At 40.9% G+C, this 27,121-nt stretch overlaps 1 protein-coding gene across 3 annotated transcripts in view; it reads right to left on the reverse strand.

Moving 5' to 3' along the window:
- Positions 1-27,121, reverse strand: part of MAML2 (mastermind like transcriptional coactivator 2) — a 364,900-nt gene that overhangs the window by 12,138 nt on the left and 325,641 nt on the right. For 2 of the 3 annotated variants that reach the window (XM_053561441.1, XM_053561440.1), the window contains one exon: positions 3,505-3,708. The exons of the other annotated variant lie outside the window; for it this stretch is intronic. In XM_053561441.1, coding sequence (XP_053417416.1) covers positions 3,505-3,708 — 204 coding nt within the window. The remainder of the gene's footprint in view (positions 1-3,504; positions 3,709-27,121) is intronic. 3 annotated transcript variants of the gene reach the window in all.

Here is a 27,121-nt window from a genome sequence, read left to right on the forward strand (position 1 = left end):
CTTTCCCCCTACAGCTCTGCAAAGGACCCATACAGTACTACAACCTGAGACTCTGGGGACCTGCTTGGTGTGGTGGGGCTAAGGTGGCTCTGTCTTGTATTCTGCTGGTCTCTGTCTAATCTTGGTGAATCAGTGACTCTGGGTTGCAGTCTCAGTTGTGGAGAAATACAAGCAACTAAGACACCCCGCTCCCCATGGGCAACAACCAGAAGAGGAAAATTAAACTTTCCCACTGCAACACAACCAGGATACCACTTTGGAGGGTCCTTGGGTGATTGGCCCAGGTCAAGAGTTCCAAACTAATTGTCCCAGTCAGCACCAACTCTCAAGTGGGAGTGTTCAAAAGGTCTCCAGCAACTAGATATCAGGGGTCTACTGGCAGCATAAGTGTGGCTTGCGCTGGGCTCCATGGAGTCAGTAAGGCCTGCCCAGTAGAAAAGTTGGACTAGGGGGGCTGGTGCCTCTTTCTCCACCTTACACCTCTTTCACACCCAGTCACTGGTAACCCCATGGGGCTGTGGCCCAGTTCCCTCCAATAAGCAAATGTGCCAGGGCTTTGTGCCTGCCAAAGTCAAAGCAAAGTCAATGCCTCCTTGGCCCAGCCACCACCCTCTGTCACCAGCTGGCAGGGGGAGCTGAAGCCTACCTGCCCCAGGTACTCAAAGGCAACTGGGGAGTGTTACACCTGAGCTCAGTCCAAACCTGAGGATAACAAGTCAGCAAAAGTTTTTCTCCCTCAGCTACCATGCCTTTGCCCCAGCCACTCTCAGCTCTGGTATCCCTGTAGGGTGAGGTCTGTCTCCCTCTGGCAGTCCTCAGAGGTGGGGAGGTGTCTCTCCAAAATTAGACCCTGGTAGGATTGCTCTACTATTGCTGAAGCTTCATGGGAGTTGTCTCTGCATGGCCCTGTGGCTCCCACCGCTCCTGAGATTGGCACAGCAGCTTGCGGCAGCTCACATGGGTGGCTCCGGCAGCCGACTCAGAGGCTCCCATGGCTCTCAAGCCTCTGCCCACCGGTGGTTTGCACTTTCACAGAGCCAAGCCCAACACCCTTCCCACTTTGTCTGTCTGCACTACTACAGGGCTCACTGTTATAGTGCAGTTTCACTACCACAGCCCTTGCAATGCCTGGTCCTAGCAATACACCACAGACATTCCGGTCTCTGCAGGGGTTATGCTTCTGGACTGCCAGGTGAGGGGGGAAGGGTGGACTGGGAGTTCAAAATGGCAGGACAATTTTTGTTCAACTTTCATGCCTGGCAAAAGAATGCCCAGGCTCAGAGCAGGGTCCCCCTGGAGAAGAAGTCCCCCCTTGTAGCAACTTCCTCCCATGGGGTGAGATAAGAGGTCTTCAGTTCACTGCTGACTTGTAGAGATCCCACAGCCAGCAAAGAAAAGTCTCTTGGGGGAAGAGACCGACACTCTTTTTCCCTGGGATGAGTTTTGTACCTGCAATTTGCTTCCTTGGAGTCGCAGGTTACCTCAGCAGAGGTGACGTGCAGTTATCACTTTTCTCTCTCAGCTCAGCTCCTGATCTTCAGCTTTACTGGGTACTTTCTTGTCATTATCCTTACCATTGGATGGGAGTTTCTGTTGAAAGCTGGCTCCAGTTGGCCATCTTCCTCCTACCCCCTACAATTTCATTTTTTTCTTTTTTGAGACAGTCTCAGTAGGTTGCCCTTAGTAGAGTGCTGTGGTATCATAGCTCCCAGCAACCTCAAACTTTTGGGCATAAGTGATTCTTTTGCCTCAGCCTCCCAAGTAGCTGGGACTGCAGGTGCCTATGACAACGCCTGGCTATTTTTTGGTTGCAGTTGTCATTGTTGTTTTTTAAATGGCCCAGGCTGGGTTCGAACCTGCCAGCCTTGGTGTATGTGGCCAGCGCCGTAACCACTGTGCTTCAGGCACCGAGCCCATAATACAATTCCAAAGTAACTAACAAATGTACACCCAGACCTTCGGTCTCTGGCCCATCCCCTATCTAGAATGGTCGACTCCAATTACTATATCCTTCAGAAAGAGTCCTATATCCTTCAAAATCAATGTCAAATTTTATTTCTTCTGGGAGACTATCTTTGATCTTTTCAGGCTGGATTTAATCACTCCCTCTACTGAATTTTCTCTTATTATGTTGATATCTATCCTATAATGCATATCTGAATCTAGTACTTCCTTGTGTCAAATTTTTAAAATCTTCACCATTGCCTTCTAGATAGTATAAATTCTAGTTTATCAGCCTTATCATGCTCTGGCCTCTCTGCCTGTCACTTCCCCATCTTTGTATACATTCTATATCTTGGCAAACATAACATATGGCATCCTTTATTGTCTCCTGGTCTTTAAATATACTGGTTCTTCTGATGGAAATAACTCCCCTACTCTTCCTCTCAACTTCTGCTTCACCTTCCGATCTTCAGTAGATAGAATCTGTTTCTGAAATCAGTTCTAGTAGTTCCCACAGTGTGGCATTTCACCACATTGAAGTATAATTGCCTATTTATTTGACACATTCTTAGAGAGCTCTAGGCTTCTTTAGGGCAAAGAGAGGGTCTGTGTTGTTTATGGCCGTATCTTCACTTAAATTAATATTTACTGAATAATATTATACTTATCATACCACACATTTCTGACTCCTACTACAAAGCTTTGAGTATAAAATTACTTAATATTTTTGTTTGTGGCTCTATTAACCTGGAGATAGTTATTTCTTATTTCATGTGGCCAAATAGTTTGAAGGGAGAGACTGAAAATCCAGGGGCTGTGGTTGTGGGACACAGGAAGGGTTTGGAACCTAAGTGTGTATGAGGTTACAAAAGAGATGAGCAGATAACCCAGATGAAGCAGTGTTAATGCTGGGGTGGTGTGTGGGGAACATGACCAGATGAAGCAGTGTTAATGCTTGGGCAGCGTGTGGAAACACGACCTGGCCTTTCTTAAAAGGCCAAATAGAGTGAAAATAAGAAATATATTTATAATATTTTTAAAGAACATCCAATATTAAAAATAAACATATATTTAACAGTTTTAAAGAACATCCGCTTGTAGATGGATGGCTTTATTTTTAAAGCCAATCTTAGTTTTGAAACTCCATGTTGACTTTTAAAACTGCTTTTTAGACTCTTTTTATCTCTAAAATCAATTCAGATTTGAGTTGAGTAAAGTTGTGTTCACTATTTCTGCCCCTTAGGGCTGGGGAATAACACTGGTTTCTTGGGGCTGATTCTGATACCCGTGCTGGTTGTTAGAGACGTTCCTATACTGGGCAGGGCTAGGTAGCAGAGGTGTCATGCATTCCAAGTGTCCAGCAGCTGGTAAATCAAGTTTTTTTTTGTTGTTGTTGTTTTCCCTACAGCACTTTAAATGTATGGAATTATTCTTCCCTACAACCAGGACACCCTGTTACTGTCACATAAGGAGACACAGCAGTAAACGGAAATGGGAAAGAATGATCTCCTTCTGATGGACCAACAGGTAGGTGGAGTAGAAATGAAGAGAATGTTTTACCGTGTCAACCAACATCTGCTGCTGCAGAAGAAGTTGCTGTTTCTGCTCCATGATCTGCCTCTGCAGGGTCTGTTTCTTTCCCATCAATTGCTGATTCAACAGTGATTGCTGGGAGTTCATGAAACCACTTCCAGTGTTTGGATTTGAGCAGGGACTGGGACTTGGACTGGGGCCTGTGTTCTGGCCTACCACAGAGTGTTGATCCTAAAGAAGAGAAAGGGAGGAGGGAAAGCTACTGTGAATTAAGAGAAGAAAAATATAGCCTAGATTCCAAACATTTTTTCATCCTGCTCAAGATCAAACATGGTTAATGGGTTGGAGATTAGAGAATTGCTTTTTAAATGTCCAAGAAATAATTACACATCCTAGCAGCAAAGCAATAGGGTTAAAGACATCAGGGCACTGGAAAACGCCCCTGTGACTCTCATGGTAGAATGTCTACATTCCAGAAGTGTTTATGGAACCTTAGAGAAAACTACCATAAAAACATAAGGCAAACCTCTCAATTTCTCAGGAACAAATACATTATAGAGTAACAAATCCTTCCTTTTCCCTAAATTTAACATGTGTCATAGCTGATTCTGTCATGAAAATCATGTTTCCATTCACATGTTTAAAAGTTGACACCATTTTGGACAGAGAGTTTTTGCTGTGCCCACCTTTTTGTGATGGGAAGGCAGGAAGGCCTGGGAGTTTTTGTTTCACGAACACTCTGAAACTTGGAATTGGTTTCATGTTTAAAGTGACTTGTTAATTTTGTTCCCTGATCAATAATTCAGAAATCACAGTGCATTAACCAGTAAAAGAACTTCCCCACACCACTGACCATGCGAAAGTCACTGATTAAGAACTCACATTGCATACAAAGAATACTGGGTATTGGTGAACTGCCATTCTAATTTGAGGTCTCTACCATTCTTGAGGCATTGACAGATCAAGACAAGGGTCACTTCAAAATAACTAAGAGTAAATTATAAATGTCTTAGCACAAAAATAAGTAAGTGAGGTCATGGCTATGTTAATCAGTTTGATTTAAGCATTCCACATTGTGTATCAAATCATCACATTGTACCCCATAAATGTATACAGTTATGATTTCATAAAAAATTAAATAAAAAAAAGAATTCTCATTAATTCCCAATTACGTATTTAGGACTGAGCTGCATACAAGTTCATACTAATGGGGTCACAAGAAAACTAGAAGACATGGCCCTCACCTGGGAGAATTTATGACGTAAGTAAGGGAAAAAATGCTTACATGTATAAATATAAAATCAAATTTTACATTATGTGATAGCACTAAGACAAAGATTCTTACACTGGACAGTCGTCTGGGAATCAGGTTACAATGTGCATGCCCAGGCCTTGCTCCAGGGAATCTGAGGCTGTAGAGCACGGCACCCCCACAGGTGGTTCTGATGCTCATTGGTCAGATACACTGTGAGAAACACCAACTATAGGAGAACAACAGAATCCAGCTCTCATGCCCCAGCTGCGCTGTGGGGGTTACAAGAGATAGAAAGATAAAGCCACTCCCTCAGGAGGGAGGGGGGAGGATGGGCAGAGGGAGAGTGGGATTACACCTGCGGTGCATCTTACAAGGGTACTTACGAAGCTTAGTAAAAGTAGAATATAATTGTCTTAACACAATAACTAAGAAAATGCCAGGAAGGCTATATTAACAAGTGTGATGAAAATGTGTCAAACTGTTTATATAATTAATGGTATAGTGCCCATGATCGCATTAATGTACACAGCTATGATTTAATATCAATAAAAAAAATAAATAAAATAAAATTTATTACAACACATACACGCACACACAAAAAAAGAAAGATAAAGCCACTCCCACGAAGCCTGAAGGGGGCAGTAGTAGGTGCACCATTTGTTGAAATTCTCTTCACTTTTATCTCTTTCTTTAGTTATCTGAGCTGTGAAAATAAATAATTATTTTATTACTTTTTTTTTTTGAGACAGAGTCTCACGCTGTTGCCAAGGCTATAGTGCTGTGGCATCATCCATCATAGCTCACAGCAACCTCAAATTCTTGGGTTCAAGGGATCCTCTTGCCTCAGTCTCCTGAATAGCTGGGACTACAAACAGGCCTGTGCCACCATGCCTGGCTGATTTTTCTGTTTTTAGTAGAGACAGGGCCTGGCTTTTGCTCAGGCTGGTTTCCAACTCCTGAGCTCAGGCAGTCCACCTGCATCGGCCTCTCAGAGTGCTGGGATTACTGGTGTGAGCCACCGAGCTGGCCGGTAACTAATTAAAAATAAGCCACCATTCCAAAGCCTTGGCCTTGCTTTAGTAAGGCCTGGTGTTACAGAGCTCACCACCTGCCTCAAAAGAAAAGGGCTACAGAATTATGCTAAGTGTAGCCACCCACTGAGGCTTCTCAGTGCTCAGTGCCTACCTGGTTCATCTCAGCCACACCTCCCAACTAAGCAGTGAGCAAGAACATGCCTTATTATCCAGTCCTGCAGATGAGGAGCCTCAGCTTCGAGAGACACGCAGCTGTGAGCAGTCAAGGAGGTCTGAAGGCAGGTCGCTCTGACTCTACAATCCTAGTTCTCAGTCACCGTACTCTGAGGCCTTTCATCGGAGACAGGAAGCATCGAGAAGGAAGATTTCCTGCTTTCAACCTGTGCCAACCCTTCTGTTCAGGCAGCACTCTTCTCAGGCTGAGCGCCCTCAGGTCAGGCAGGTGGAAGCCAGTGTGCTGGGGGGGGGGAAGGTCCTCCTCACCAGGCAGGTAACAGTAACTGGAGCCCTCCCCAAGGTACATGCCCGCTCCGCAGCTTAAAGGAGCCACCCACTGACACATTCACGCACCTCCCTGACCAGTCAGTTCTGGCAACTTTATGCCAGGCAGGACTCTTAGAGAAGATTTCACTGCAGGTGTCCTACAAGCCTCTAGGAATGTGCACTGCAGACAAGCCCTTGAGAACCGTCAGCAGGGTGGTGGTGGACGGACCAGTGAGCGAGAGTGTGGGAGGGTGAGAGGGACAGGAGATGGTGAGGATGAGGGATGGGCCACCTGGGCTTAGGACAGGGGAGCAGAGCCTGTAATGGGGGAGAGGCAGGGTCAGAGCAGCGCTCAGACAGCTGACAGTGGGGTCAGGTGAGAGGGGAGACGCCAGAGGCCATGGTTGGCCTCTGCTCTCCACTTGAACCAGAACAGAAAGAGTCTGCTCTGGTTTAGGATATAATTTGGAGTTTCATGCAAGACTTTGAAAAGAGGATTTAATTTTTTTTTAGTGGTGGACAAACATAAGCAGAAAAAAATCAGTGAACTTTCCTTTCAGATTCCTTCGCATCACCAAGCAGTGGACAAGAGTGTGAAATCCGGAGAGGGCCCACTTGGTTCGAGTTCTGGCCCTCAGTAGTATGTGTCCTGGCAGAAGTTAATTCACCTCTGTAAGCCTCAATTTCCTTATCTGTAAAATGGGAAAATCACAGCACTGACTATGATAGGGTCCCTGTAGGAATCAGGCGGTAATCCACTCACTAAGTGACAGCTGCTGATTGTTAAAGTTATTTCAACACTTGGGAGAAACAGGTTGGTTTTGTTTGTTTAGTTTTCTTTATCATGAAGCAAAAGAGACAGAACTTGCAGATTGCAGAATGCTTTTCTGTGTCAACTCTGTAAGGAATGTGCAGGCTTCTGTTACGTTATAGATTACCACCCACCTAGGGCCCAGGAATTACCCTCATCCTCCTCAGGGAGGACAGAAGATGCAGGGGCCCCGCTCTCTGAGGAGCTTTCTTTTGGAATACGCTTCTTTCATCTGGGTTAGAGGCTCAGGTCAAGGCTTTGATATTTTATTCTTTGCTGTGCTTTTTTTTTTAACATTTAATTATTTATTACTAGTACAACCAAAGACATTCACTAAGTGCATGCCTGAGTCCCGTCATTTGTAAATGACTGTGATTATATCAATGAAATGAAATCAGACCAGATGAAATTCAGAACAGTGCCAGGGACTTGGTAGGTGTTTGATACATTTTAAGTGTTATTTCTTTCCTTATTTTGGTACTTTTTAAATATCAGAGAGCTGTGTTGTGTCCAATTATCCTTGTGGAGGAGCCCAAACTGTCAAGTGTACCTGGACTGCACATGTAGCATGTTTGGCCCCATCACGTCTTAAACACAGGTTGGCTCCTGTCCTTTCCCATTGGCCACAGGGTCCATTAATTTTATCTTTATACCCTCCCATTTCTATTACTGGCTTAGCCTGTCTCGACTATTCAAGCTTAAGACCTCTGGCATAGTTTATCTGGGAAGATAAGAGAAACACACACCACACCCTCCACATAAACACTCACCCAAAGTTACGACAGCAAAAAGCAATACATATGAATTTCCATTGGGTAGTAAGGTACCTACCCGAGCCTTAGTATTAACACCTAGATCACCTGATACTCAGTCCCCTCACACACACATCCAGCAACCCATTGATGCATTCCACAGATTTTAATGAATCTCCACTATGTGATAGGAAATTTTCCAGAGACTAAAAAAAGTATTTAGAAATGGGAAAAACAGAAAGAAAGGTGGTAGACGGAGTCCTCAAAGTTGGCAGAATTGATGAACTTCGCTGGGTGCAGGCAGTGGCTCATGCCTGTAATCCTAGCACTCTAGGAGGCCAAGGCGGGTAAATGTCTTGAGTTCAGGAGTTTGAGACCAGCCTGAGCAAAAGCAAGATCCTGTTTCTAAAAAACTGAGCTGGGCGGTGTGGTAGATGCCTGTAGTTCCAACTACCAACTACCTGGGGGGCTGAGGCAAAAGGATCTCTTGAGCCCAAGGGGTTTCTGTGAGCTGTGACATCACAGGACGGTACCAAGGGCAACAGAGTGAGACTTTGTCTCAAAAAAAAAAAAAAAAAAATTGGTGAACTTCAAAATAATTTCTCCAGAAATGTGGAAAACCACTATTCTCTAAGATTTACAAAAGATCTGTGTGCCAAGAAAATGTAACTACGTCTCCTTCTGTCTCTAACAGAAGAACTGTACTAAATTTAGTTTCATTTCTTCACAATACTAAAAAATCTCCTAGGACCCTTTCCCCCAGGGTCTTAGGGCTGTCCAAATTTGAAACTAGTGTTGGGGTGAAGGCATGCGCCCTGTATGGAAGAAGGAATAAGAGAGAAGCTACTTTTTGGAATTTTCTAAAAGATGTAAAAATGTAGCTTCTAGCCCACGGGCCTTACCACATACATGCGTTCTTTTAGTTCATGACTGAAGTAACAACTGGCTGCTGCTGCTTTTCCCCTTAGGTTTGCTGTGAAACACAGAACCCCTCCTTACACAGGATTTCTGTCATTGCCAAGATGTTGTGCAAAGGTTACTACCTAACCTTAATATTTTGAAAGAAACCTAAATATTTTGAAAGAAAAATATGCTCTGATGCATTGGTTTTGACTTTCATATTTAGGCTCATTCTTTGCCTTAAACTCAGCCTATATAGAACTTGACTTAATAGAAATATCTGTTTCTCCCCCAACACTTATTTTCTCCTAAAGGGCCTGTGAAGATCATGGCAAAAATGGCCTTCCTCAACCAGTAGATGTGTGTGTATGTGTGTGTGAGAGAGCTATTTCCATTGATGTAATCTTTTATATGTATAATAGAAAACCCAGTTTTCTAGAGAAACTAGAGTTAAGGATTGATTTGGCAGCAGGTAACAGCCAATGAGTGGTTCAAATTATGAATTTTTTGTGTTTTCTCCCCCAGTTTTAAAACGACAGTATTTAATGCTAATCTACAAAATAGGTTTCTGTTCCTATCCTCTTAGGATTTAATGTCAGTTTACACTAAATAAACACTTATTTCACATGTTTGTGAGTGTGTGTTTGTGATTTTAAAGTCTTTCCACAGTATTAAGTCACTGAGACAGATGAGCAAGCCAGTGGTTAAATGTGATTAAAGCTTCTTGATCCTTGTTTCAATCCAGCACTGTTAAACCAATGAAAGCATGTCTGTATACTTTTAATAGAGTTCTATCAAAAATCAACCTATGTCATTAGAATTGTTATCTTCACTCTACTTTTATTAATTCAACAAGTATTTATTGAATGTTTACTATGAATCACACAGTCTTGTAAGGCTTTGGGGACAAAGCAGTAAAAAGAGACCAGAGGAATTCTCACGAACCTAAAACACACATAATTTTTATGCGTTTTAGAATCAGAGTCTCTTAGTGGGATAATTCCTTTTCTCTAAATGCCATACCAATCAAAAAGGATTTGAAATCTTAGTTTCAGCATTTGTTAGTCTATACCCAAGTGGTCCTGTGTTTCCACGAAGGCGGACTTTCGAGCACCCTCTCCGTCTAGGGTGTCGGCTTCTCAGTAGCACCTCACTTCTCTGTTCCTAATCATCACTAGTATTTAGTAACCATTTCTGCTCTTTCCCTCTGGGAATATTTTAAAATTATTTCAGATCAACAGTAAAGATTTCATAATAAATTCATGTGTATACTGTGAAAATCAGTGAATTCACTAATACCCTCTTCTTTTAAATTTCTGGGATAAATATTTAAAGAAAAAGTACATATGAAAAAAATATCTTAGGAATCTCTTCAATAACAAACAGCATAGGAAAGGCCTGGTCACTGGGTTTTACTTTGACAGTGTTTCTGCAAAACACACAGTCAAAACTACCTGTGTGAGAGATCTTTTAAAAAGGTATTAACTAATAAAAGTGCTGAGTTAACCTCTCTTTCTTGTAATGTAACTGCAGGATTGCTCTGAGCAAAAAGACAGAATGGGGCACAATCTGACATGTCCTGAGGCATCCCTGGCTTACTGGAGTGTATCAGAATGTGGAGATGCGTTGAGTTTAGCCACTTTTACTGTTAAAGCTGTTTTGTGGGCTGAACAGTGAACAGGAAGTTTCAAAAAACAGGCAAAATTATTGGGCAGGTATTGTTCTCTTAATATTAAAAAAATGTGTCTAAAGAATATTTGTCTTGTTAGAGGCATCTGGATAAAATGGTCTCTGTTCTTTTTTGGGAAGGGGGACTTGGGGGCTTTCCCTCCTCTCCCCAAATTAAGTAATGTAAATTACTTGAGTTCCGTGAAAGCATTTGGCATGGGATGACTGCCCTTTCTTTTTCTTGGCTTTTAGAGCTAGGCATCTGCAATTTGCAAAACAAATTCAAGATAAAGCCCCCAGCTGGGCAAGTCTGGACAGTGGACCTCACAAACTGGTTTGCCGTTCAGCTGGTCTTTCTTTTACCACCCCCTTCTCTCTTCCCTTATTGTCCTCTCTCTTTCCCAGCCTCAATGAATTAACTGCTTAACTGTTTCTCCAGGCTATTCATCTAAACAGTCTGTGAGGAAGCCATTTATTCAGCTCTCTGCCTGAGAAACAAGTTGCCTTAACTGTTTCAGATACCCTACAGGCTGGCAGGCCCACTTACTTCAAGTTATTTATTTGGGGCAGGGATATAGAGGCAGTTATGGGTGGCTAAAATAATTGAGCGGCTCTCATTTGACATAACAGCAATGTTAATGACAATAGTGACAACAAAACAATTATCAGGATATCATCCAGGAAATAGCTTGCATACAGAAAGACCAATGGGATGAAACCCTGCCGTCTGCAGGTCCCCAGGCCTTCTCGTCTTCTGTTTCAAGGGTCACCAAACCATATCATGATAGGCCAAATACAGCCTGCCACCCTTTTGGTAAGTAAAATTTTCTTGGAACACAGCTTATATATTCATTCATATATTGTCTGTGGCTGCTTTTCCCATTGTAACAAGAGAGGTGAATGGTCGTTGCAGACACCTACGGCGCCCAAAGCCTAAAATCGTTACTATTTGGCCCTTTACAGAACAAGCTTGCTAATCCTTGTTCTATTTGGCGGTATTGGTCAAGTAAAGCTAGGTACTTTGTCCTTTTACATTAAATTTTTAAAATGCCTTAGAGAAAATACCAGCAATTCTTGGAAGAAACTGCCAAATCAAGGATAAGAAATATTTATTACAAGGTATGTTTACCGTAGTTCTCTACTTCAGCGACCATTACAAATAGCAGGAATTATCTTTCCTAAGAACATAAAAAAGCTAAAAATCATAGCGAAAACCCAAATAGCAGCACTCAAAAACACAACTTAAAGATCTTTCAGCCAGCTTCATTTTACAGATGAAGGCACATGCCTCACTGAGAGCTAAAGAATGCACACTCCATCCAGGAATATAGTTAAGGAGAAATAAATGGAACGAAATCTTGAAAGAATTGTCTTATAGCTTGTCTGATAGAACTGGCTTACTGGGGGTAAGAAGTGAGGAGGTGGAGATGTCAAAAGGTAGAGCTGAAAAGCACAGAAGAGTGCGCTGGTGTGGTATTTTTCCTTGTCCTTTACAGTTGTGAGTCCTAACTGCTTTCCTGCGGGTTTCTTTGTTTGCTCAGTACCCTCTTCTCCACCCTGCGGGGAAACCCCGATCACATGTTTATAATTTATTTGGTTCAAATGATTACGATGAGTTTGTGATCATAGAGTTCATCCTTCAGATGTTACCTAATTTTTAAGTTACCAGGACACTGCGTCTATTCTTAGCCTCTGGGGTGGACACTTATTATGGGTTGGCACAGAAACCAGTTCCATGAGTGAGAAAGCAGCATTTGGGTGGGAGAATGACCAGGAACAAAACATCAGTGGGGCAGGGTGCAGTGGGAAGAGTTTGGTCACTCAAGGGAAGGAATGAAAAATTTGTCTTAAAAGAGAAATTCTTCAACTTTAGAAGGGTTCTTTGTGACGGACTTGAAATTTCTGCACTATAAGGTGGCTTTAGCTTTCTGCCTCTAGAGCAGTAGTTTCAAACTTTTCTTTGGATCACAGTCTTTTTGTTTGTTTGTTTGAGGATTTCATATAGCTATGGATTCTGCCTCTCTTCCCATCCCCCAAATACATATACAACAAACAATCTTGTCTACAATTTTTGGGATTTTACAGATTCTCTAAACATCCACAGACCATCCAGACCTCAGATTGGGAACTCCACCCCCCAGCGCTTCAAAGGTTAATATTTATGAAGTAATAAATACATCTTCTACAGCATACTCCCAGCTTAAAACAATCGTGGCTCCTCACTGCCTTTGGTTCCAAATCCTAACTCCTGAGGCCCTCCATGAACTATTCTCTGCGTCTTTCAATATTATTTCTCAACACATCCTTTCTTTATACTACAGTGGTATTAAGCTACCTGCAATTCTTCATACTTATAGAGCTTTCTCTTCTCCAAATTTTTGCACATGGCTTCTCCTATCTTCTCCGCCTGGAACACTCTTTCTCCACCCATCGTTCTGGAATCAGCTCAGATGTCACCTTTCTGGGGAGTTTTCTCTGGCCTCCCAAGGCTGAGTTAGAAACCCTCTCTGGTGCTTCCATCATGCCTGGTTAGTGGCTCAGTAGCCAGCTTTTATCACTTTGTGTCACAATTGTTTGTTTGCTTATATTTTTCTCCCAGGATAAATGCTTAGAAGGCTGGGAGACGTTCATCACGAATCCTCAGGGTATAGTGAACTCTCCATAAATGTTTTTTGAATAAAAAATACATGAATGATTGGAGATGCATTGCGAGGTAGAAAATGAGGACAGAACTTCCTGCTGTGAGGTACATGGGCTGAAAATGCTGGCTCTTTTCAAAGGCAAGTGAAAAGCCGAAGTAGGAGAGAAAGGTAAAGGTTGAGCAATGTTGTGAATCCGATGCTGTTTTTATGGGTGTGATACTTTAGCAAAAAGGATGTTTTGGGTGAGGAAAAGTCAGTGATGAATGCCAATGGCGCTCTGACGGCAACGGTGATGGTGCTTATGTGCTGGAAGGCAGGAAGAAGGCACATGGATGCAGTGTCATTTTTACTAATAGGTATCTTTTTTTTGAGACAGAGTCTCATTATATTGCCCTTGGTAGAATGCTGTGCCATCATAGCTCACAGCAACCTCAAACTCCTGGGCTTAAGTGATCCTCTTGTCTCAGCCTCCCAGTCACTGGGACTACAGGTGCCTGCCAAACACCCAGCTAGTTTTTCTATTTTTAGTAGAGATGGGGTCTTTCTCTAGCTCAGGCTGGTCTCAAACTTCTGAGCTCAAGCAATCCACCCAGAGTTCTGTGATTCCAGGCGGGAGGCACTGCAGCTTCCAATATCACACCCAGAGTTCTGTGATTCCAGGCGGGAGGCACTGTAGCCGTCCAATATCACACCCAGAGTTCTGTGATTCCAGGCGGGAGGCACTGCAGCTTCCAATATCACACCCAGAGTTCTGTGATTCCAGGCGGGAGGCACTGTAGCCGTCCAATATCACACCCAGAGTTCTGTGATTCCAGGCGGGAGGCACTGCAGCTTCCAATATCACACCCAGAGTTCTGTGATTCCAGGCGGGAGGCACTGTAGCCGTCCAATATCACACCCAGAGTTCTGTGATACCAGGCGGGAGGCACTGCTGCTTCCAATATCACACCCAGAGTTCTGTGATTCCAGGCGGGAGGCACTGCAGCCGTCCAATATCACACCCAGAGTTCTGTGATTCCAGGCGGGAGGCACTGCTGCTTCCAATATCACACCCAGAGTTCTGTGATTCCAGGCGGGAGGCACTGCAGCTGTCCAATATCACACCCAGAGTTCTGTGATTCCAGGCGGGAGGCACTGCAGCTTCCAATATCACACCCAGAGTTCTGTGATTCCAGGCGGGAGGCACTGCAGCCATCCAATATCACACCCAGAGTTCTGTGATTCCAGGCGGGAGGCACTGCAGCTTTCAATATCACACCCAGAGTTCTGTGATTCCAGGTGGGAGGCCCTGCAGCTTCTAATATCAAACCCAGAGTTCTGTGATTCCAGGTGGGAGGCACTGCAGCTTCAAATATCACACCCAGAGTTCTGTGATTCCAGGTGGGAGGCACTGCAGCTTCAAATATCACACCCAGAGTTCTGTGATTCCAGGTGGGAGGCACTGCAGCCATCCAATATCACACCCAGAGTTCTGTGATTCCAGGCGGGAGGCACTGCAGCTTTCAATATCACACCCAGAGTTCTGTGATTCCAGGTGGGAGGCCCTGCAGCTTCTAATATCAAACCCAGAGTTCTGTGATTCCAGGTGGGAGGCACTGCAGCTTCAAATATCACACCCAGAGTTCTGTGATTCCAGGTGGGAGGCACTGCAGCTTCAAATATCACACCCAGAGTTCTGTGATTCCAGGTGGGAGGCACTGCAGCTTCCAATATCACACCCAGAGTTCTGTGATTCCAGGTTGGAGGCACTGCAGCCGTCCAATATCACACCCAGAGTTCTGTGATTCCAGGCGGGAGGCACTGCAGCTTCCAATATCACACCCAGAGTTCTGTGATTCCAGGTGGGAGGCACTGCAGCCGTCCAATATCACACCCAGAGTTCTGTGATTCCAGGCGGGAGGCACTGCAGCTTCCAATATCACACCCAGAGTTCTGTGATTCCAGGTGGGAGGCACTGCAGCTTCCAATATCACACCCAGAGTTCTGTGATTCCAGGTGGGAGGCACTGCAGCTTCCAATATCACACCCAGAGTTCTGTGATTCCAGGCGGGAGGCACTGCAGCTTCCAATATCACACCCAGAGTTCTGTGATTCCAGGTAGGAGGCACTGCAGCCGTCTAATGTCAATGTCATTTTGATGTGTGCCAGGCCATGTGTTGAGGGTCTGGCATTTGTTATCTTATTTAATGGCCACATTTATTCTATTTGAATTATTGTTTACATTTTAAAGATGAGGAGATAAACTTAATAAACTTGCCCTTTTCCCCTACATATTCATTTGGTTTTAAAATCAAAAGTTCCTTAAAGGCTACTGAGATTAACAAAACGACGTGATGGGCAGACTATTTAAAAATATCCCTCTGTTTTCAAAGCAATTTCATTGAGTATGCAGCTATAGTGAAAAGTGGGTTTTGGGATCAGACATCCTAATTCTGCTTTTTTCTAAACTGGAGAGGGGTAATATTTAATACACTGACCTTCAAAGGTGGTTGTTGAGAATAAATGGTGTACCTTAAGCGAAGTGCTTCGTAAAGTACTATCTGGTCTGCTACACACTCAGATATTAATATCCATGTTTAAGTGAATTTGATAAGGCATACAAGTATGTATCTTTTGAATATCACATACGCACATACATCTATACACACATGATGTGATTCTGGACGATTAAGTTTGGAAACTCATCCTAGAAAAAGTGCTACATACCTCCTTGCTGAATATCACTATGGTTACCTTCCAAGCACTCTCCTTGGGCAGCTAGGCATTGACGCCAGCGCCCAGTTCACCATTCAGAGCTAGTTTGGAGCTCTTTTTCTAGAATGACCATCAGACCCATCGTCACATGGTGTCTGCATGAACTCATCCTAGACAAGTGCTCCATACCCACTGCTGAGTATCACTATGGTCCCCTCCAAGGTGCTCCGACTGGGAAGCTGTGCCCTGATGCCAGTGCCTAGTCCACCTTTCAAAGCTATTTTTCTGGAATAGACACCAGAGCTGTTGTCATAGGGGGTCTGACAAGTTCTCAAACTCATCCCAGAAAAATTGCTACACACCTCGTTGCTGAATATCACTACAGTCACCAGCTGGCCCAGGGCAGGACTGGATTTTAGATTTCTTAAATCTAAATCACCACAGTGATATCAGCAATGAAGTGTGTAGCACTTTTTCTAGGATGAGGTCACAGACTTAATTGTCCAACCTCGTACGGTGTTTATCAAAGTACTGGACTAAGTATTATGTAATTTCTGATCATCAGATGGTGAGGGTACCATGATATTTATGATAATACTACTCAAAAACCAACAAGTAATAATTACTCAGAGATGTTTTCAGTGACTCAAACTTAGCAATAACAGCATTATCTCCAAGGCCTCTAGGACTAGAACAAGATTAGGAAATTGTGTTAAAGATAGTTTTATCTTATGTTGAGTTTATTCTATAAATTGTGTTACTATTAGTCCCTTTTTATTTTCTCTTTGATATGGTATATAACTACAGCAGGCTTATAACTTCTTTATAGAGGATTTACTTCAGAGGGATATACGTTAGGAACTGGTTTCATCCTCTAAAATTACCCATTCCTCTAGAAATGTTTTGGATGGGATAAGTCATCAACATTCTCTGTTCTCATTTACAGTGAAGGCAACTCCATGAACAAGTAGTGAGGGAGAATAAGGAAGACACAAATGATACCACAGTTCAAAGGGAGAAAATCCCTTTGAAAGGGTTAGTTCTTAAATCTAAAAATTATAGCTAAATTATACATGAAACAAATCTGGAGTTCAAAAAGCTGATTACCAGAAGTGGGTTCTAGAAAGAATATAAGATCTTTTGGGGGGGAAAATAAGAAAAATAAATCTAATATTTCCTCTAGGCCGGGCACAGTGGTTCATGCCTGTAATCTCAGCACTCTGGGAGGCTGAGGTGGGCAGGGGTTTGAGACCTGCCTGCGCAAGAGAGAGATCCCATCTCTACTAAAAATAGAAAAAATAGCTAGGCATTATGGTGGGCATCTGTAGCCCAGCCACTTGGGAGGCTGAGGCAGGAGGATAGCTTGAGCCTGGTGTTTGAGGTTGCTGTGACCTATGACACCACAGCACTCTATAGAGGGCAACAAAGTGAGACTCTGTCTCAAAAAAATAAAAAAATCTAATTTTGATTCTGGAATTTCACCTTAGTGAAAATTGTATAAACTACTTTTATCTTCTTACAGTCTTAAAGACAGCAAGAAAGAAAATCTAAAAAAATTCTCATGTCTCATGTGATACCTCATGATAATATATTATAATGATGAAAAGGTGCAACCTCTGTACTTAGAATGCCTGGGTGTGACTATTACTCCATAAATTATTAATTATTTGTTCTTAGGTAAATTATAAAATACTCTATGTCTCAATTTCTTATCTATTAAGGGGTAAGTAATAGTACCTTCCTCATACAACTGCCGTATGGCTTAAAGAAAAGGTGGTGGGAATCCAGGCCAACACAGAAAGGATCAACAAGGTAATGCATGAGTCTCCAATGTTGGTGACAGCTCTCAATCCTCACATAGGGTATGACAAGGCAGCCAAGATTGCTAAGACAGCACACAAAAATGGATCAACCTTAAAAGAAACTACTATTGAACTTGGCTATCCCACAGCAGAGCAGTTTGATCAGTGCGTAAAACCTAAGGACATGCTGGGTCCCAAGTGATTTAAATAAATTTATATTGAAAATAAACATATAGAAAATAAAAAATAAATAAAAAAAAAAAAACAAGAAAAGAAAACCATGTAGGTAAAAAACACGACGTGGTTGCTGGCTCATGGGAGATGATGTCCCCTTCAAAGCTCAGGTTGAAACTTAATCCTCACAATAGTGGTATTAAGTGAGACTCTGTAAGGACCTCTGGGTACTTCTGTGGGGTGATCATGTCATAAAGGCAGAGTCCTCATGAACAGGATGAGGTATCTTTATAAAAGAGCTTGAGAGACTGAGATTAGCCCCTATTTGTCTTTCCACCGACCACTAGGGTGGGGCCACCATGTGAAGAAGCCACTGAGAGAACAGGCCCTTTCCAGATAGCAGTGCTGGTGTTTTGACCTTGGACTTCTCAGCCTCCATAACTGTGAGAAATACATTTTTGTTCTTTATAAATTGCCCAGTCTTTGGTATTTTGATACAGCAGCACAAGTAAACTTAAGACAGTATTCAAAAATAATCAGCATTTTTTTTTGTTTGTTTTTGAGACAGAGTCTTACTTTGTTGCCCTCAGTAGAGTGCTGTGGTGTCATAGCTCACAGCAACCTCTAACTCTTGGGCTCAAGCAATTCTCTTGCCTCAGACTCCTGAGTAGCTGTGACTACAGGTGCTTGACAAAACACCTGGTTATATTTAGAGAAAGGGTCTTTGTCTGATCTAGAACCTGTGAGCTCAGGCAATCCACCCACTTCAACCTCCCAGTGTGCTTGGATTACAGGTGTGTGCCACTGTGCCTGGCCTAATCAGCATTTATTTTTATTTTATTTTATGAAATCATAACCGTGTACATTGATGCATTTATGGGGTTCAGTGTACTGATTTGATATACAATGTGAAATGCTTACATCGAACTGATTAACGCATCCATCATCTCACTTACTTATTTGTTGTGGTAAGACAATTATACTCTTTTCTTACTAGTTTTGAAATGTACCATTGCATTATGCACATTAGGTGAGGTTTCCCCCAAAATGCCCTCCTTCCTCTCCCAGCATTTATTTTTAACTCTTATTTACTCTGACAATTTTTGTTCTTATCTTACACATTATACATCGAATTGATTCTTTTCTGAATCCGTCTCCTGTAACCTATGAACCCTTTTGATTTTGCAGTCTTCTCTGCTCACCTCTCTAGGCTTTCCTTTCTCCAACTTTAAGACATGAGAATTAGACTATAATCCCTAAATTGTATTTCAGTGCTAAAAAAATAGTTGAAATTCCATTTTTATTTAATTCAACTAAGAAGAATTGATGAAATAATTTGATTTTTCCCCCATTGAGTTTAAAATATAAGCTCACGGGTGGCGCCTGTGGCTCAAAGGGGTAGAGCGCCAGTCCCATATGCTGGAGTTGGCGGGTTCAAACCCAGCCCCGGCCAAAAAAAAAAAAAAAAAAAAACTGCGCAAATAAATAAATAAATAGCAGTGAACTCTTAAAAAAAAAATAAAATATAAAATATAAGCTCATACTACATGGAAAGATTTTTGTCTTGTATAATAAAGAACTAATTGATCAAGTTGTGGGTAGAGAGCTGGAGATAAAATTGGTTTTCTTCTGTTGAAGTAATGGTGGTAAATGAAACGAGGCTTGGGAATGGAAATGATGAGAAGATGTATTAGACTGAAATCTGGACTTGTCTGTGTATATAAGCGTAGACAGCATAATGTATAACAACATAGCTTTGGTAATCATGTCTGACTTTTATCAACTGATTTTATGCAACTGATTTGATATTTTTTCCTAATTCGGTGAAACTTCTACAAAATACTTTGCTAGAGATAATGTTTGTGCTTCGAATCTCTATTCTTCACTGAAATATATGAAATGTATTAACTTACAAAGCAACCTACAGATTATGGTATATCTCCTCTTACGAGAAACGAGGGAAGGTCTTGGGTATTGCAGGCTGTGCACCAGACATGGACGTCTAGATAGAACAATGAAGCCGAGTGAGTGTGGTCAGTATCGTCAAGTGTGTCCAGCTACTCTACTGTGATCAGCCATTGTTGAATGTGTTATTACAATGGCCACAAAGGACATCAGAAAAAGAGCCATTTGTTCTCTGTCCTCTGGTAGCCCTGAAGCAAGCCACTAAATACTTCAGTGGGACTTCAAAAAAGCGAAGTTTTCCCTAAGAATCACGAAGGGATGAACTTCAAAAGATTGGAGGTTTCACTTGGATCAGTTCCCAGAAAAGCAGGTTATTTACCAAAGCTTATTTATGCAAACTATATAAACACATTCTTATCTGCACGGTACCAAAATTATGCTTTAGAAAAATGATAACTTTCAATGAAATGTCTACCATGGAGAAGAATGAGGAAGGTCAGCCTTTTCTTGGTTTGATGACTTTGCCTGCACAGTCAGGGCCAGAGGTTGCTGCTGCCCCCCAGCTGTGGGTCTGCCGAGCGCCCAACATTCTCATTAACTATGCTGAGTAATGAGATTGCGGGCACCTTACCCACGCACATGGGGTAGTTAGTTTCTTTTTTTCTCTTCATTTGGAATTACGAGGTAAACTAGGAAGCTTAAATTATTTCTAAATGTCAACGATTTTTCAAGACAATTTTTCATCTGTGAACATTTCTAGCCCATCATTGGGTTCACAAGCTGTTTCTTTAGATTAATTCATCCAAATAGAGAATTCAGAACAAAGGAGCTCATCTTGGCCCCTTTCCAACATAGGTGACTGGTATCATCTGGGTCCTCATTAAATCCTGTACAATATTTGTCTCTTATCAAATACATCAATGATTTATTTACTTGCATGTTTCTCTTACTACACTCTGGTTATTTTGAGAAATGGACCGTTTTATTCATTTATGCATTCCCATAAGCACATTTAAGCCTGCCATAAAGGAGGTACTTAGCATATATTAATATTTGTTGTTAAATAAATAGCAAATAAGTACTTACTTGAAAATCAGATAAACCTCGTTTAAGAAATGATTTATAATTATTTAGGTGATACTAAGAAAGTAACATACATATCAAAAATTATCAGTGAGATGACAAATATCAACATTAAATATAATATGAAATGTCCTACCTAGGAATATTTATCATTATTTATCAATTCAACATACTATACAAAGCTTTTTACTTATGATTAAAACCTCGAACTTAAGTTCAGCAGGCACAGATTTATGTGAACTTTCAGCCTTTTTTTCTCAGCAATTTGGGTACTTTGGTTGTGCTGGATTCTGTTACTGGTAACTGGAAACAGATCCTCAATTTGAACATGACTGTCCAGTGATTTTCAATTTGGTAAACATCTGTGGCTTTCGTTCCTAACTGCTGATCAGGAGAGAATGCACAAAAGGGGACTGAAATGTCGTGCAGTTACCAATGTTTACATTGTTTTGTACTTTCCAGCTCCATGTGGGACTTTTTAAATGGATATACATCTGGGACTGCAACAACTCACCAGTTGCTGGCTGGATGCAAATAGCAGTTCATCTAGCATATATTTAAGCATTTCTGAATATGTAAATCAAAACTGTGACTACATCTGAGCCAATTAGATTCCCTTTAGCATTTGAGAATATTTTTATCCAGCCATCATCAGAAGAAAAACAAAAACAATAAAAAATATCATTTAAAACATCGTTAGCCTCTCCATAAGCTTAACAGAACTTGAGCCAAGCATGTGAAATGCCACACCACTGAATATCATGGAAATTTAAAATCTGTCAACTATTTGCTTTGTGTACATACACCAAGCACATGGCTTGAAAACAAGTACTGAACTAATTAACTGAATTAACTATCTGCTTTGGTGTTAGCAAGATTATTTCATCTGAGGACATGATTTACTTGATGAGGTTTTAGCTGAGGTTCATATTTATCTAAGCCTTGCCAGGTATTCACTTCCGTTTTCTTTCTGTAGACATAGCTGTATTGATGCTACTGAGAGTCTAGCCTTGTTTTAAAAAGATAGGAGGCAAGAATTAGTACTTGATTTTAGAAAAGTGGTATGTCAAATGTTTTGAGAGTTAATTAACGTATTTTGAGCTTTGAGGAGATAAAATAACATTGATAGATACATACTAATGTACAGTTGACCAGCCATATGGGGATCATATAGAAGGAAGGACAGTTCAGTTTCTTTAACGAAATTAATGCTGGAGATGGCCACTCTGCTGGACAGCAGTCCTTCTGTACCTCAGCATAGTATCCCTTCTTTTCCCTCTGAACTAAATCTAAATTGAGGGTGTCCTAAAATTTACAAAATATTTACAAAATATTCTCTAAGTATAATATTCTCTCCACCTCTTTGTAAAATTTTGCAATGAATACCTTGTAAATTATTTAGCTACAATTTCCCGTTTTCCCTATGTATGGTGACTTTAGGGGTAACTTTTGGAGATACTTTGTGTTTTTGCATACACTTTTCTATTTTCTCGTCTTATTTTTTAGTTTTTATTATTTATTTATTATTATTATTATTTTGACACAGAGTCTCACTCTATCACCCTGGGTCGAGTATCATGGTGTCATAGCTCACAGCAATCTCAAACTCTTGGGCTTGAGCAATCCTCCTGCCTCAGCCTCCAAGTAGCTGAGACTACAGGTGGCTATTTTTTTTTTTCTATTTTATTTTCAGTGGAGATGGGGGTCTCACTCTTGCTCAGACTGGCCTCAAACTTGTGAACTCAAGCAAGTCCACCTGCCTCGGTGACCCAGAGTGCTAGGGTTACAGGCATGAGCCATCATACCCAGCCTATGTTTTCTTTTCTTTCACATGATCATTTTTCTGGCAACTGGGTTCATGTTTTTCTTTCAGATAATATGTGATTTATCTTAACACCCAGCTATATGTTTCCTTACCAGGGAGAGGTTCATCTTTGAATTTCACCTAATCCTGCTCATGAGAGAAAGTAGGATGGTCAGTAATTACAGGGAAAGCACTACAGATCTGGACAATTTATTTTAGTAATTGAATTATGCTTATTATTTATTAAAAAATCAAAGAGAGGCCATCTGGTGAATAACCTTTACTCAAATCCAACATCGGTAGAACCACAGGTGTGCTTACTAATATATTGGTCTGAGAGGGTAGAGACAGCAGCATGGGCATTAATACATACTTGCACTTCTCAGGGAAGCTAGGAAAAGTACAGTAATATACCTGTAAGCATTTGTTACAGTCAAGGAAGGCCATAGTGTTTCTTTTTAAATGAAAATAATAACTCACAATGTTGTGTAGAGAGTGATTTATTTTAACATGTTTTTCCTCCCAGGGTTTTAGCCTAGCTGCTAGAAATCTCATCCAAGGACATCTCCTCGAGGACCAACCTTACAAAATGGTCTATTCCTTAACATAAATATCTATGGTCAGACCTTCTGAGATTTATAGGGCATGGTTATCAAAAGATATTCCTTAGAGGGCTGCAGTTCCATGAACTTAATCAGGAATAATTTGTAGCTTCAGGGATGATCTACTTACTGTCAATTATAATGTGTCTTAAATGAATAAATCAATTATAGTTATCACTGTCATCATAAACCTCCTGATTTCTATCTGAATTATATTGCCCCCTTATAACTTTAACAGATAGATACTGTGGTAGGAAAAAACTTAATGCTTTGTATCTTTTATTACATGTGGGTACATATTTACACCGAGAAGTGAGAGTATGAAAATTAAACTGTTTAAAGTTCTATATTGTGAATATTTTTTCAAGAAAACTAGATTTCTATTTAGAGATATAAATAAAAAACCTGATTGTCTTATTTAGGAGGATTTAGAGCAAATCAACTAGGAGATGGGGGCAGAGCACTGGGCCATTTCCAAGACTGTTCTTCCTTTTATAGGGAGGGGACACCCTGAGGGAAGCACAGCCCTGGGTTAGACTGGGTTACTTCTGACTCAAATGAACATAACTGTCACCAGTGTTGAAGGTAGAGACACAGGATGCTGACCGAGGCCACATTTTAGACTATTTGAGGTCTAAACAGTTTCTATTCAGCTCCCTGATTACAGCGTAGATGAGGTAAGAGGAATATGAAATAAAAAGTAGAGAACAAAAAGGACATATAATGTTCTGAAATAAATAGTTATATACAAATGTGTGTATATATACACATGAAAAGTTGCTTCATGCAGACATGTCTAAAAACTACAGCAGATATTGTATGTTATAGAAAGAGACAGAGCAATATTTTGGGGTAGGGATAGTAGGTATCATTTAAGAATACCACCAACAGTTTCAGTTTTTCTGCATTAGCACAGTCACATGATTTGTATTTTAAAAGTAATTTAATGATAATGATACAATGATGTTTATAAGAATCTCAGTGTTTTATAAGGTTACTTCAATGCAGAATTTCTTTTTGAATTTAAAAATACTGAGTTTTTTTCTTCAAAATGTTCTATTGATCTTTAATTGCAGTACAATAAAGATTCAGAAATGGATATACAAAAAGTCCATAAGCCATAATCATCGAGGAGAGCACAAGTGGCGATTTTTTTTTTTTCTTAGCTTTTAGGAAAATGCCAAGACATATTTCCACCTCTCACATGAACTGGCGTTTAAAAATGTGGTTTGAAAATATTATTCAATATTTTATTTATAGAAAGCAAGACGAATGCTATTACCGCTTTAATTTTTGATTTCTGAGTATCTGTGTTGCTAAAAAGAAAAGGAATGTGTATGTGTGTGTGTGTGTGTGTGTTTTGAGGGGGAAGATCATTGTTCCTACTACCACAAAGTCTACTCCTATCTATTTTTACTATCAAACTTAAAAAAAAAAAGTTTGCTAAAATCTCCTATGCCAAAACTCACACACAGCGCCCGCCGTCTGTTTTCGAGGCTGCGGTACCGCCGGGGAACAGAAGGCCCCGCGCTGCTCTCACGCACCACTAGCGGGCGCTGTCACAGCGTTTTCATTCAGGCTCATTCGACTTGGGCTAAAAGAACAGCGGCTCACATCAACCGAGGATCAGTGAGCACAATCTCATAGCAACAGACACCAAAACAGTCCCTCATTACCAGCCTTGTCTAACAATCAAGCCTTTAACGAGAACAAAGGTTGACAGTGATTAATCAGCGAGTGGTGCGTGTCCCCGGCCGCACGTGCTCTCGCAGCCGCCCACAGGGGTCGTCTGGCGCGCTTCCTGCCCCCGCGCCCGGGGAGTCTGAAGGGCCCGCCCGGGCCTCCCCATTTCAATTTCAAATGCTACAAACATCTACAGAGTCTCCGTGTGCACATGTCCTCACTTTTATTCGGAGCCTGGCAGACTCCGAATGGATATAGGGTGTGTGAACATAATAAGCCGTTAGCTCCACATCTGCTTACTAGATTTTGTTCAAAAGACGGTATAGGAAACTGATTAAACACTGTTTTCTAGAATAAACCTTTGAAAGCTGTTTCCTTAAGGAACACGATGATATGATATAAATTAGTTGCAGAGTAAACATAAACTACCTTCACTGCTGCTTCTACATAAAAGTAGCTTCTATGTTGACGGAACACCAGCTTTGAGAAACAATAAAGACGTAAACCTCTTTCTAATAATTCTGTTTCACAGGCGACAGAGTTGTGATGCTAGCTGACGTTGTCATTTTATTCAGGGCTCCCTTTCTAGCATATTTTAATTACCTAAATGGGACCTATTTATATCTCTCAGTTGGTCATGCCATGGAATGTGTATTCATCTTAATAGACTGGTAATAGAAGGTAATTTTTTTCTCTATTTCAACATAGAAAGATCACTGATGATCACGTTTCCTGTGAAATAGAAGATCAGGTGAAAAGGAAAGAGTTATGAAACACAGATTTCTGAGTGATGAGAAACAATAATTAATGAAAAATTTAAAAAATGACCAGGGGAAGTCAGTTCTGTAACAACATATTGTACTTTCAATAACATCACATGTAGTAACAACAAAATGAGGCAACCCTAAGGAGTCTTTGCGTCTACTAACTTATTTTTTCAAATTAATCAGAGTTAAATAATGCAAGTGCTCCTGTTGTTTAAGTGGTGGGTTTTAACTTGTGCATCTGTAAAAGAAAAGCTAAAACATAAACTCCTACCACAAAGTTTAAAAAATGCAATTCTCCCTGGGTGCTCAGCATTTTAGTGTACAGCTGTAATTTCTTTAACCTGGGTTATATTCACCGAGGAAAGGGAAATGAAAATGCCATTCTACAAACAAAAAGACTACCTTATTATTGGTAACTAAGGTCTTCACAAAAATGAAAGTGACAAGGATGACATAATGATCTTTTACTCACTCTAAGATCAAAATGGTGAGAGGCAACCCCATTCATTCAGAAAATGAACATCTTTACCAGAGCCTCCTGGGATCAACAGTTAACATTAACATCAGTGAACTCTGAACCAAGAAGGAAAAGAGTAATGAACCCCAGGAAGAAAAGTTTCAGGTTCTGAGGTGGTCTCCGACAATATTCTTATGAACCAACCAATCTCATTACTTTGACTCAATTCAATTTGTAGAAATACCGTCTAACTGATTCTATGTATCTCTGTAATTAGACTAAATTCCAATAATACAAAGCGTTCTTTGGCATGAACCAGTTTGCTTATTCTATCTTTTCCAAATTAGAAGCTACATTTTAACATCTGAGGGCTCATGTTACAGTCTTAGAACAAAGATTAAATCAATTATAAGTTAAGGGATGCTGAAACTATGTGTAGATGGCATGGAACTTTAGAACAATTTTCCCATGAAGTATGCAAATCTCAAAGAAATTCCAAGACATATTTATTTGAGTCATTAATCCAAAAATAACAATAATAGCTATCATGTGTTGGGAATTTGCAACATGTAAGTCACCATGCTGGCACTTCATGTATCATCACTTTTCCTAACTGTAATAAGTGACTATGTACTAACTGTCCTATTAATGTCTCCATTTTACAGATTAGCAAAATGACACTTAGAGAAGCTAAATAATTCATCAAGTCAGTAAGCAATGACACCCAAACTCAGGCAGCCTGACTCCAGGCCCTGCTATAGTGTCAGAAAAGAAATAATACAAAGCTAAGCCAACCAGAGTACTGCTCTAAAGCAGTGGTAAATCTATGTTATTGGCACATGATATGGAAATAGAAGGCAATGTAATCAACTACACAAGGATATGATTTGGTTATATAGGGCCCGCATTTGACATTGGAGCAATAGGACATTGAATAAGTTATTTCATTTTTCTCAACACCCAGTTTCCTCCTTCGTAAAAGTGGTAAGATGCTTAATTCTCAGGGAGGTAGTGAATTTTAATTGAGATAGTATCTGTAAGAACTATTTTGTAAACATTGCATCCAGTTGGCTGTTTATTATGGTTTAATGTGAAAAAAATAAAAGCATGAAGCTGCTAACATGTTTC

This window comes from Nycticebus coucang, chromosome 14, assembly GCF_027406575.1.
Source record: "Nycticebus coucang isolate mNycCou1 chromosome 14, mNycCou1.pri, whole genome shotgun sequence".
NCBI classification, from domain to species: domain Eukaryota; kingdom Metazoa; phylum Chordata; class Mammalia; order Primates; family Lorisidae; genus Nycticebus; species Nycticebus coucang.